This window comes from Puma concolor, chromosome D3 (assembly GCF_028749965.1).
Source record: "Puma concolor isolate L17-30 chromosome D3, mPumCon1.1.hap2, whole genome shotgun sequence".
NCBI lineage: Eukaryota > Metazoa > Chordata > Mammalia > Carnivora > Felidae > Puma > Puma concolor.
In genome coordinates, this window is record NC_141678.1 from 43,900,913 (window position 1) to 43,914,557 (window position 13,645).

The window sequence follows — 13,645 nt, forward strand, 5'->3', positions numbered from 1 at the left end:
TGCCTGGGTGGCTCAGTCAGTTAAGTGTCCGACTTTGGCTTAGGTCATGATCTCAATTTGCCGTCTCTGTCTCAGAAATAAACAAACATTAAAAAAAAAATTTTTTTTTAAGATGTGTTCTAATCAGACCCTTGAATCTTATTTGCTTGACTATCAAAATCTTCTAAAAACAAATTCAGTGGGGCACCTGGGTGGCTCATTCAGTTGAGCATCTGATTTCGGCTCAAGTCATGATCTCACAAGTTGGTGAGTTCAAGACCCACATTGGGCTCTGTGCTGACACCTCAGAGCCTGGAGGTTCTGTGTGTGTGTGTGTGTGTGTCTCTCTCTCTCTCTCTCTCTCTCTCAAAAATAAACATTAGAACAAAATTTTTAAATCAAAAAAACAAATTCAAGAAAGATGCCATTAAAAACCAACCATGCTATCATGGTAGCTATCTAAAATAAGCTCAAAGTTAAACTCTTCAAATTTTAGTATGGTATGGTTATTAGTGTGGGTTTTATTAATTCTGGTTTAAGGAAAAAACATCCTTGGATATGGACATTTGGATGTGAAATTTTCCTCCTTGCTGGGGAAATTCAAATGTTATTAAACCCCAGGCTCCCCCTGTGACTAGTAACATTACAGTGTAGAGTCCAGTGACTGTGTTAGATGGAATACAGTATATGGTAACATTGCAATACCACACTGCCCCTCTTTATTATCCTCTTTGAGAAGTTTAGTTTTGAGTCATTTACCTTTTTTTTAAGTTTATCTTGAGAGTGTACACATGTGCGTGAGCAGGGGAGGAGCAGAGAGAATCGCAAGCAGGCTCTGTGCTCACAGAGCTCATTCCCATGAACTGCGGTGCTCATTCCCATGAACTGCAAGATCACGACTTGAGCTGAACTCGAGAGGCAGACACTTAAACGACTGAGCCACTCAGGTGCCCAGAGTCCTTTACCTCCTTAAAAATATGAGTTCCTGGGGTGCCTATATGGCCCAGTTGGTTAAGTGTCCAACTTCGGCTCAGGTCACGATCTCACGGTTTGTGGGTTTGCACCCAGCGTTCGGCTCTGTGCTGACAGCTCGGAGCCTGAGCCTGCTTCAGGTTCCATGTCTCCCTCTCTCCCTACCCCTCCCTCTCTCATGCTCTCTCTCTCTCCTTCAAAAATAAATATTAAAAAATTTTTTTTTAATCTGAGTTCCTAAGTAATATAACTAACACAAGTATGGGTAATATGAGAATCTTTCATTGCCATCATTTTATGATTATTTATTATTAAGAACACACATGATCCTCACTAGGTATTTTTATAACACCTAGGGAATACATGCCAACTTTGGAGGAATTCTTTGAAGAAGCCATTGAACAGGCAGACCCTGAAAACATGGTTGAAAATGAATACAAGTAAGTAATGTTCCTCATGAGCTAACTTTCTGCAGTATTTTTTTAGGAATTGTAAGTACACCAGAACACTAATTAAGAGACATGGCTGGTAGGGCAGTACTTTTCCTCATAGGGGAGTTTATGTGCCAAGTTCACATTAGCACACATCCTGATTTCAATGACCATGCCCACTAACAAGCAAGACACAGAATCATACCTGTTTCAGAAAATAAGCACAATCCCTTTGGACCCCCCCACCTCCCTTCAACCATCCTCTTTTCTTTGTTCCCCTTCAAATCAGTCTCCCACGAGGCGTAGATAACCATTGCTTCATTTCCTCACCTCCCATTCCCTTGTCAGCTCACTGCTGCTGGGCTGTCTCCCTGTCCCTCCACTGAAATCACTCGTCGAGGTCACGGTGTCTTGTTTTGACCTCCCAGCAGCATTCACCACTGGTCTCTCCCTCCCTAGATAGTGTGTTCTTCTCTGGACATCCAGCAAACTCCACTCCTGCCTGTTTTCCTTCCTGCCTCGCTGCATCTCACCTGGCTCCCCATCCTCTACCTAACTCACAAATTTTGGAGTAACTTCAGGACTCAGTCATGGCTCCATCATGTAAATCTAGGCAATACCACACAGCGCTGTGGTTTTAAATCGGCACTTTGGTGTCATGATTTAAGGGCAAGGACCCTCGTGTCAGACTGTCTGGGTTCCAATCCCAAGACAGTGTCTCCTACTGGCTAGGCTGCTACAGCTACTGTAGCACCCCTCTGCCTGTGTCCTCATTGTTAAATAGTAATAATACCCACTCTACAGGGTTATTCTGATGATTAAATAAAATGGTTCACTTTGAACCACACAGGTCATGTATTTAGCACACAGTAAATAGAGTGCTGTGGCTGACGTGACCTTATGACTAGTTAACGAGTTAGTTACTGTAATCTCTTAACTAGTGATGCTCCGGTCAGTTCTCCAGAAGAATTGTGATCTTTAAACTCCTGCTTAAAATTTTCCCATGACTGCATATTAAAATTAGGATGAGGGGCGCCTGGGTGGCGCAGTCGGTTAAGCGTCCGACTTCAGCCAGGTCACGATCTCACCGTCTGTGAGTTCGAGCCCCGCGTCGGGCTCTGGGCTGATGGCTCAGAGCCTGGAGCCTGTTTCTGATTCTGTGTCTCCCTCTCTCTCTGCCCCTCCCCTGTTCATGCTCTGTCTCTCTCTGTCCCAAAAATAAATAAACGTTGAAAAAAAAAAAATTTAAAAAAAAAAAATAAAATTAGGATGAAATCCAAATTCCTTACCTGGATCTAAAAGACTTCCCCTTCCTCCCCCTCCAACCACATCTCCTCCCCTTCCTCCCCCTCCAACCACATCTCCTCCTCCTCCTCATTTTCTCTCTGTTCTAACCATACCAACCAGGGTTCTGTTCTTCACCTCAAAGGTTTTTCTATCTCCGGGCCTGTGCACTTGCTATTATGTTTGCTTGAAACTTCTCCCCCAGGTATTCCCATGGCTTGTGGTCTTATTTCCTATCTCTTCTCAGATTACTGCCTCAGGGCAGTTTTCCCTGGCCCAGAAGCTCCACCCCCCCATCAGAAATTCTCACTTTTCTTGGTTTTCTCATCCTTACCACTGTCTGAGATTCTTACACCTTGCGTTTATCAATAATAATGATGCATTCACATTTACTGTGTGTCAGGTACTCCCTAGGCACTTAACATATATACCTCTAAAGTAGAAACTGCTCTTCTCTCCGTTTTACAGTTAAAGAATGTGAGGCGAAGCGTGTATTGAATACATTGAATAATGTATTGAAGTTCTTATCTAGTAAATGACAGAGCCAGGAAAATCACTGTGGCCTCAGGGCCCTGCCCTTAACTGCAGCACTAGTGTCTTGAGGGCTCCGTGACCCTGAGTGCCGAGTTCAAGTATTTGTTGAATGAATGAATGTGATAGTTTTCCAAGAACCTTAAGAACCTGAATGGTATGTATGGATTTCTGGAGAATAAAGTTTGTATTTATGACTGGCAGGATTTTGAAAATGTGTAAAAGATTCAAATTGTTTAAATGGGAATGTGTCCGAGAAGTAGACTGGTTCCCTGTTCAGGCAGAGCCCTGTAGCATGGCATTAACTTAGCAAGACCATGGTATCGGAGTAGCTTTGCAAGTACCAGCACATGTTAAAAGTAGAGGCTCATTTGTAAGAGAGGACTAAAGAAATCAGCTTGCTACTCTTAAGAACTTGGGGGGGAACTGCCAAATGACTTGCAAAAACTCACAACCAGAATACATTTGTGTTCTAGATTCTTCTGCAGCTTGGCTGTTTCTGGAACATTAGAATTTGAGGTTTCCATTTCTCACCTTACTGTGTACCACCCACTGCTGTGCTTCGTAACAGTTCATGGATTCTCTTCTTGCATCATTGCTTATTGTGTTGGCTGTTCAAGGTTTCCCTTTTAGTTTTGGAGCCATTTTTCTTCACTGGGTTTGGTATTAAGCAAACTAAAACTCAGATGTTATATAAATGGAAAATAACATTGGATTAAGTTTATGTGGTCAAAACTCAGCCGTTGAATTAATAAAATATTCTGAAATTCACACCTGTAGGTGGCATTGACAGTATGGACATCAATTTACTGAACATAGTAAACCTTATTGTGAATTTTTTTTCCTAAATAGGTAGATGATTACTGTCCGGCACATAGAACATCTAGTTATTACTATACAAATTGACTTAATCTTAAGTAAAATGTGTATAAACTTTTCAAATGTGTTTGCTGCATATGAACCTGTCTCATCGGATTCTGCTGGTTTCTAGTATTATAAATGAACTGCATACTGAGAAGGTCCTTAGGAATAAGATCCAAATGAAAAGAATGGTGCCTTCAACTATTTAGAGTATAGAATTTCACATGGTAAGTTATATTAATTAGAAGGCATATAGAAATAAAAAAACATAAATTATAAGATGGACATCTCTTTTCATAGGGCTGTGAACAATTCAAATTATGGTTGGAGAGCCCTGAGACTACTAGCACGGAGAAGCCCTCACTTCTTCCAGCCAACCAACCAGCAGTTTAAAAGTTTGCCAGAATATCTTGAAAACATGGTAATAAAGCTAGCAAAGGAATTACCAGTAAGTAATACAGATGAATTTTTTCATATTCTTTAGGTGATGTTACCTAAAATGATTATCACGATTTGAGCAAAGAAGCTGAATATACAGCTTATCTTGTGGGAAAAAATAATGATCTACAAACCCTCATTTTTAGAATAAGGAAAAATATGAGTATATATTTATAGGAAGAACATAAATTGATAAAGTATCCTAAATTACATGCTGTATAAAAAATTTATTAAAGTCCATAATACTTTGCTTAAACTATCATTCCACCTGTAAACTCAGACATGAAATTTTTCCTGTTTGCCAATACACTTTTATCAAACAGGATCTGAGGGTAGCAGTAGGCATCTTGGCCTTTCTACTCTGTTCTCTTTTCTAATACAAGTTTCTCGTATTACTAGAACTCAAAAAATTTTTAAGAACATGGTTGCTCCCCTGGTTTTCCCCAGCCCACTGTTACTGTACTAAGATATTTGCAAATCATTATACTTTTTATTGGCTTCCTTCTTCCCAGGTTGGGGGCAGGGGGAGTCTTTCTCATTCTCAGATCTTACCGTCCACTCCAAGTTAACACCATCCCATTTGTGAGCCTCACCTGCCATTCCCATTTAATATGCTCAAGGATAAAGTTCTGGGTCCTCTATTTGGAAACTCAACCATTCCTGTCTAACCTGAAAGTATCCCCAGGTATTTTACAAGTCAGCATTCTTTGAAACATTCTTCTTCCTCATTTTAGCCTCCTTCTGAAGAAATAAAAACAGGTGAGGATGAAGATGAGGAAGATAATGATGCTTTACTGAAGGAAAATGAAAGTAAGAATTGAATTTTCTTGGCTATTTTACAAAATTGGAAAAGATTGGGGTTCTTTGTTGAGAGGTACGTTATTTGATCTACTTCTCAACTTCTACCACTTATCTCAGCTGTTTCTTATAGTGAGGAATTTTAAACATTGTTTGACAACTTGTAATTCAAATATTACATTTTATGCAATAAAAATGTGGAAGTGACGGGAAGGAAGGTACTTACATTTGAAGGCGACCCATACTTGTTAATTTTGACAGGGATTGGGGTGGTTAGAAGGGAGCACCTGGTTTTAGGGGAGGCCTTCATAATTACACTAGAGGCAACAGCTTTAGCTTTAAAAGAAGTATTGAGGGGCGCCTGGGTGGCTCAGTGGCTTCAGCATCTGACTCTTGAATTAGGCTCAGGTCATGACCCTAGGGTCGTGCGATCGAGCCCTGTGTCAGGCTCCACGTTGAGCATGGAGCCTGCTTGAGATGCTCTCTGCCCCTCTCCCCTCCTTGTGCTTTTTCTGTCCTTCACTCTCTAAAATTTAAAAAAATAAAAGAAATACTGATTTCCTAGTGATCATGACTGTAAGAACAATATTCAACCCACAGAAAATATAGAAAGGAATTGTTTTACTTTTAAAACAAAGCTTAATGAAAGGTGATTAATATTTCAGTGGCCCCGTAACTTCCCAGTTCTGTTGTACTTTGAATTGTACATGTCCTCATACTTTGTACATAATTTACATTTTGTGTGTTTTCTAGGCCCTGATGTCCGGCGAGACAAACCTGTGACAGGGGAACAAATAGAAGTATTTGCCAACAAGCTGGGCGAACAATGGAAGATCCTGGCTCCCTACTTGGAAATGAAAGACTCCGAAATTAGACAGATTGAGTGTGACAGCGAAGATATGAAGATGAGAGCTAAGCAGCTACTAGTCGCCTGGCAAGATCAAGAGGGAGTACATGCAACGCCTGAGAATCTGATGAATGCACTGAACAAGTCCGGATTAAGTGACCTTGCAGAAAGTCTAACTAATGACAATGAGACAAATAGTTAGCTTCTTTTTCCTTCATTTTTTTTTTTTTTTTTATTAAAACTGTGATAAGATTTTGTTACCAAGCAGCATTTGATAAGAGGTCCAATGGTTTTGGTAAACAATAAACATTTTTATAACAGTTGTTGTACAGTTGGCTGGTGCTCCAAGAACAAAAGAACACATTGGCTCTTGATGACTGACCTCAGGGTTTCAGAAGGGAGTAGGTTGGGAAATGGCCAAAATAAAGTGACCTCAAGGTCAAGTATCTTTGTTAAATATTTATAATGAAGTCAGTAAGCAATATTTAGGGAGCATGGTGTTTCCTAAAATATATGCCAGATTAGATTCCTGCATGCCATTAGTAGTTACAAAATTTAATGTGCTGTTCTGAAAATCCCAGAATGACTTTGTGAAACCATATGACTGCTCTATTCTCATTCATTTGTGCTTTAAAGCAGAGGATCAGCAAACAATGGTCCATTTTCCACCTGTTTTTACAAGTAAAATTCCATCAGCACAGATGCCGATTCCTTTAAGTATGACCTATGGCTCCTTTCATGCTACAACACAGTTAAGTAGCCACAACAAAGATTATGGGCTGCAAAACCTAAAATAATTTACCATCCACCCTACCCATTACAGAAAATGTTTACCTTATTTCTTTTAAAGTTGGAGGTTGGCAAAGTCTAAAACCTAGTCTTTTTAGCTTTACAAAAATTATTTAACCTCTTTAAGTCCTTAAAATAGAGATTTATACTTCAGGGACTATTGTGAAGTTTGAGATGTATTATGTGAATGCAATCTATAAACAGCAAAGCACTATGTAGTAATGGCTGGAGTTACTACTATCAATTAGTTACTAGCAACCAGAAAGATAGTTACTACCATCTATTTCCCACGTAAGTATTAGGTCATCACTGTTCATTTGTTTTGAATCCTGAAAGGCTACTAAGTGCTTATTACACCATAAATGTTCTTGCTTGGGCTTAACGTCCCTAGCTAGTCCCGACAGTGATACAGCACAGCTGTACTATCAAAAGGGCCTCAGTGCTCATGGCACAGCATACAAGGCACACTCCAGAATCAAGACATTTTCTGGTCTACTCTCCCTTCTCAAAAACCTTATATGCAAGGCTGAACTCTAAAATAGCCTTATTTAAAACACTGATATAAGTCCCAATTTCTTATACTTAAAAAAATCTTTGGAATAATGCTTATTTGGATCAAGTAAGATGAAATCAATTTTATAACAATTAAGGAATTACAATTTGAAAATTCTAACTCCATACAAGACCTACTTTGTTCTAAACCTACCTCACCTGTTCCAGTAGCTACAGCATCCTGCAAATCAGAAATGTGAATTCTAATTGCTAAATTTAGGTCCTCAAAATTGTTCAGACCAAGACAGAATAAAAACTGCAGTCACAAGCCTCATGGCAATATCTAGGAATCCTTACCATTCTTATGGTATATGGTCTCCTCCTCCCCATTCTAGTCTGTACCCTCTTCCAAGGCAAAGGGAATAATGACTGCCAATAGTTACCATTTAGCTGAAGAAGCTATTTACAAGTAAGTTTCCCTGAAACGCTTATTTTATCCCGTCTCTGATTTTATCATATTGTTCAAAGTTTAGAGGAAAATGGCCATTATTCTCTAGGAAACTAGTAGTTATCGGTGCTGTGCTCTGCAGAGCATTAAAACAACCTAAGATCGGACATTTCATGATAATCCCCCAAACTTCATTTTACATACCTAACTCAAAATCAGAGACAAATTAGCTAATTTTCTATCTTTGTCTAGCAATCAATCAAGGCTCTTAAAGATGAGGAACTAATTAGAATGTGTTAAAACGTAAGAAACCTACCATACTGAAACACCACATATTCTTGGTACTTTTACCATCACTTTAAAAGTCACTATTAAATTCTGAGATAGACATGGAGATTTTGGGAACAGATGAAAGTAAAAACAATTGGGCCAAGGAAAAGAGCAATAAACGTCATTGCAGTCAGCATCCAAAGAACTCCATTACTTTTACAACTTTATATTTCTTTTAAACAATATAATGTGAGGAGGCAAAAAAAAGATAACATTTTTTAAATGGATGCTTAACAGCAGAATAAGACTAACCATCTGCAGAAACTGTATAGTATTACATATTACCTAAACTCAACCCAAGCTCCAACACTCAGTAGACAAAAGACTTGAGGTCAGAAGCTGTTAGTCCCTCCTTTTTTTTTTTTTTTTTTATTAAATATCCTCATTTTCTAAAAATAAGCAACCAGAGCTTGTCAACTTTTTTTTTTAAAGGTTGATGACTACAAAACCATTGCAAAGTTAAATATACAAACCATAGTACAGAGAGACACAGTAATAAATGTATAATCAAATGTACTATAACTGATCACAATTTATTTTAAAGTCATGAAAAGCCAGCAACAGTCAGGCTGGACAAATACTTGATTGTACCCATGTTTCCATGGGATGTGGGCAGCAGCACTGAGTAACACAATGAGAAAAACACTTACTTCCTTTCTACCTTCCTGGTAAAATTTTTGTTAGATAAGGCAAAGGATGGGCAGCTATGAATCACCGGTGGTTTGAACCATGCAAGAACAACAACAAAGAGTAATAGGTGTGCAATAAACATCTGATTGCTGAATCCTGGGCTGAAAAAGGGAGAAAAATTTATCACAGAAGGTAATGGTTGAAAGGCATTTTCAGATGAGAATTTTTAAAAATTAATGCAAGAAATAAGCTTTTAAAAAATATCTTCCTGCAACCTTTATACAGGGGAGCACAGTCCAAAGGCAATTTTCTTTATTCTGTAATTTTTTTTAGGTTGATCCACAGAGTGGTCTGCTTCCACCCTCTTTTGTTCCACACGAGGGGATACACATAAAACCACCTAAATAGCTTCTGCTAAAGCTCTGGATTATTGAAATGATCAACAAATAACATTTATTTCACACCTAAACATAAATAGCTAAAATTACTGTTCACTTTCCTCTTCCATTATTTCAACTCTGCGAGGCCCATACAGTAATACATATGCTATATGCCAGTCTCCACCACCAGAAAGCCGCAAGATATCCTCTGGTGTCACGATGCTGACCTTATCATCATCAAACTTAATCCACTCATCTGAGGAACAAGAGAAGAAAATGAAATTAATATCCTAGAGGATTTTCTCAGTTTCATTTCAAAAAAAAGTACTGAGTAATTTTAGGCTAAGTAGTATTCCATCTATCATACTAACAGTTTTCCAAGTGTAGTCCAGGGACTACTCTGGTTCATTTTCAGCGATACCATAAAAGTCACAATTATTGTCGTAACACTATTAAAGCATTAGTTGCCGTTTTGCCCTCATTCTCTCAAGTGTGCTTTGGAATTTTCCAGAAGTCACAGAAGATGTGTGATAAAGCAACAGACAAAATGCAGAAACAGTTAAGAGGATCCAGCTGTCTCCTATCAAGCCAGACAAAACAGACCTACAAAATCAAATCAGTACTATTTCTCTTGCTATTTTTTGTTTTGGAAAACATTTATTTTTAGGTTATTTGTGTGATATGTTTTTTTATTTTATTACTGTCAGTTTTCACTGAATTAATTTCTCAGTAAATATTAGGAGAATCCTTAAAAGCAAAAGCTCTTTGTGGACCTCAAAAATTAAGAATGTAAAAGGGTTCTAAAACCAAAAAGTTTAAAAACCACTGGGTTACAAAATTTGTACTAAACTGTTAACATAATTAACTGGGAAAACAAAAAAACAACAACAATCCTTACCTTGTTTCCTTTTTACCCATGATACATAATGGCCTGAAGAGCTAGACCTTCCCTGATGTGTTAACACTGCTTGCAAATCATAGTATCCACAATTATTGGAGCCAATATCTAAAAAAACATAAATCCAACATTAGACAATGAATAGGTGCTTTCTCAAGCTAGGTAAGCAAGCAAGAAGTCTGATGGTTAGTCTAGAGAAGTACTACTCTATTATTAGAATTCAGTAAGACACTACTGTTCAAAATTAAGGATTTATGAAAGACATTTTATGAAGTATGGTAGTATTCACAGAACTAATGCCAAAAGACTGATTTTTACTGTGTCTAAGGCACATTATATTTTAAGAAATCTGACTCTTTTTAAAGCATGCTATCTGAAAAAATTCCTAAATGCCAATACAATAATTTTACCTTCAACACACACACACACACACACACACACACACACACACACACACACACACACAACATAGTAGTAACTCAACTGAAGTTATTTTTTCCACTTACCATCAGCAAAAGAAAAAGGTTCATATTTAACTTCTTTCTGGGGACTACTCTTTTTGTCACTCTGAGGAGAAAAAAATTTAACTTTAAATCATGATATTGGAAATAAAATTTATATTCTCCAATAAGTATTCATTTCCACAAATATTTACTGACTACAATACAAAACAAAGACAAAATGTAGTCTACCTTACAATTTACTAAAACGATATAACTATAGTTAACATAAAACTGTAAACCCAAAGAATCTACACTCCAACAATACAATCTTGTATGTATAGTAACAGACCCTCTGACCAACTATAAGCCACTAAACCTAGAGCACAGCAGTGAATAGAGCAGTACAGATAAACTGTTCTAGAACACAGAAGGAAAACCCAAGTCTATATTTTAATCAAAATACTATCAAACCACATAGGATAAAAAAAAAAACGGTTATATCAATAAAACAGGAAAGTCAAATTGCTGCAACATTAAAGCTACTAAGACATGATCACCTGCTCAAATGAACTGAATCTTAGTTTAAATGAACTAATAAGCTCTTTAATTCAGCAAATATTTACCTAATATCGAAACACAGGATTTACTACTTTAGACAAAGGTTTGTAGTGGGAACTCTCCCTGCCTCAGCCCATTTCAGTGTGTAATACAAAAATTAAATTTATCTAGGCATATGGACACACATTTCTTGAAAACTGTAATGCTAATGAACACAATGCAAGCAGTTTAAAGATAGGTGGAACAACAAGAAGTCAAAGGATCCTACAACAAAAAAGTGGCAATTAGGTCAACCATTCCTTTTAATATAATTAAAATTTAATACTGAGAGTAACCATAGGAAAAGCTATAGAAAGAAAATCATTTTTTAAGTTATAGCTAAATTAGAAATCTATCATATGTTCAAGTAACCACAAGGCAATAAAGGGAAATGAAAAACAGAACAAAGAGAAAGCAAAATATAACAGATTTAAGAAATCAATAATTATATTAAATGTAAATGGTCTAGAGGTGGCTGGGTGGCTCAGTCGGTTAAGCGTCAGACTTTGGCTCAGGTCAGAACTCACAGTTAGTGAGTTCGAGTCCTGCATTAGGCTCTGCATGACAACAGAGCCTGCTCAGATCCTCTGTCTCCCTCTCTCTCTCTGCCCCTCCCCTGTGCTTGTGCTCTCTCTCAAAAATAAACTTTAAAAAAATGTTTTAATGTAAATGGTCTAAATATACCAATAAGAAGAGATTAACAGAGTGTCTTAAAAAAACATGACCCAACTAACTCTATGGTGTCTACAAGAAACTCCTCAAATATAACTATATAGGCAAATTTAAAGTAAAAGAAAAGATATCATGCAAACATTAACAAAAACAAAGCAACGGTGGCAATAGTACTGTCAGATAAAGTAGACTTCAGAGCAAAGAAAATTACCAGGGGCAGAAAGTGACAGTGCATAATATAAAGGGGTCACTCCACCAAGAATACTTAGCAATCCTAAAGGTGCAGGCACCAAATAACAGATCTACAAAACCTGCACATCAAAAGCTGACAGAACTGAATGGAGAAACACATAAAACCACAATTTTAGCTTCCTCACTCTCAACAATTGATAGAGCAACATCACCATCAACCAACTGAATCTAATGAACATCCAAAGAACACATTCCATTCAACAACAACAGAATACAAATTGTTTTTCAAGTACCCATGGAATGTATATCATAGCTAAAGAGAGGGAGAAAATTTTGGAAGCCATGTATCTGACAAACGATTCATATCTATAATATAAAGAACTCCCAGAGCGTCTGGGTGGTTCAGTCAGCTAAGCATCTGACTCTTGATTTTGTCTCAGGTCATGATCTCATGGTTCATGAGATCGAGCCCCAAATTAGGCTCTGGACTGACAGCGCAGAGCCTGTTTGGGATTCTCACTCCCCCCTCTCTCCGTCTGCCTCTCCTCTGCTTGTGCTCCCTCTCTCAAAATAAATAAGTAAACATTAAAAACCATATATACAGGGCACCTGGGTGGCTGAGTTGAGCATCTGACTTCAGGTCATGATCTTGTGATTTCTGAGCCCTGCGTTGGGCTCTGTGCTGACAGCTCAGAGCCTGGAGCCTGCTTTGGATTTTGTGTCCCCCCCTCTCTGCCCCTCCCCCACTTACTGTCTCTCCCTCTCTCAAAAATAAATGTTAAAAAAAAATTTTTTTATACACACACACACCTATACATAAAGAACTCTCAAAATTCAAGAGTAAAAAATAGCACAATTAGAAAATGAGAAGACATGAAAAGACATTTCACCAAAGAGGAAATACAGATAGCAAATAAATACATGAAGACACAGTCAATATCAGCCCTTAGGAAAATGCAAATTAAAAGCCACACTGAGGTATTGCTGCAAACCTATACAAATGGCTAAAATAAAGAATAGTGACACCACCAAATTCTGGCCAAGACTGCAGAAAGTGGATCAGTCATATGCTATTGATAGGCATCTAAAATGGTACAGCCTCTAGGGAAAACATTTGAGTTTCTTAAAAAACAAAATGTACAACTATCATGCAATCCAGCAACTGTGCTCCTGGGTAATTATTCCTAGAGAAATGAAAATTTATCTTCAAACTGAAACTGGTACAGGAATGCTTATGGTAGCTTTATTCACAATAAACAACCCAGCTATCAATAGTTAAACTGTGGTATACGCATACCATGGAATACTCTTCAGCAACTCTTCAAAATGACCTGGACTAATTTCCAAAGAATTATGCTGAGAAAAGAAAATCTCAAAGGTTACATACTACATGATTCCATTTATATAATGATCTTGAAATGACAAAATTACAGGAATGGAGAAAAGTCAACAGTTGCCAGGAATTGAGGAGGTAGGGGCCAAGGGAAAGTGGGTTTGGCCACAAGGGAGCAAGTATGCAGAAACTTTGGCTGATGAAAATGTACTGCATCTAGACTATATTAATGTCAATTTCCAGGTTATGATACTGTATTATCATTTTGAAAGATGTTACCACAGGGGAAACTTGGTAAAA

The 13,645-nt window shown here is 37.8% G+C and overlaps 2 protein-coding genes across 2 annotated transcripts in view; one reads left to right on the top strand and one right to left on the bottom strand.

Moving 5' to 3' along the window:
* The window catches only part of THOC1 (THO complex subunit 1), a 53,195-nt gene extending 46,734 nt beyond the window's left edge, over window positions 1–6,461 (top strand). The window contains exons 18-21 of the mRNA XM_086682575.1: window positions 1,308–1,391; window positions 4,359–4,506; window positions 5,231–5,306; window positions 6,048–6,461. Of these exons, the coding sequence (XP_086538701.1) occupies window positions 1,308–1,391; window positions 4,359–4,506; window positions 5,231–5,306; window positions 6,048–6,343 (604 nt within the window). The 3' untranslated portion in view covers window positions 6,344–6,461. The remainder of the gene's footprint in view (window positions 1–1,307; window positions 1,392–4,358; window positions 4,507–5,230; window positions 5,307–6,047) is intronic.
* A 2,253-nt stretch (window positions 6,462–8,714) lies between these two features.
* Window positions 8,715–13,645, bottom strand: part of USP14 (ubiquitin specific peptidase 14) — a 47,925-nt gene continuing 42,994 nt past the window's right edge. The window contains exons 14-16 of the mRNA XM_025931047.2: window positions 10,615–10,675; window positions 10,109–10,216; window positions 8,715–9,466 (exon numbers count right to left, since the gene is read on the bottom strand). Coding sequence (XP_025786832.1) covers window positions 9,315–9,466; window positions 10,109–10,216; window positions 10,615–10,675 — 321 coding nt within the window. The 3' untranslated portion in view covers window positions 8,715–9,314. The remainder of the gene's footprint in view (window positions 9,467–10,108; window positions 10,217–10,614; window positions 10,676–13,645) is intronic.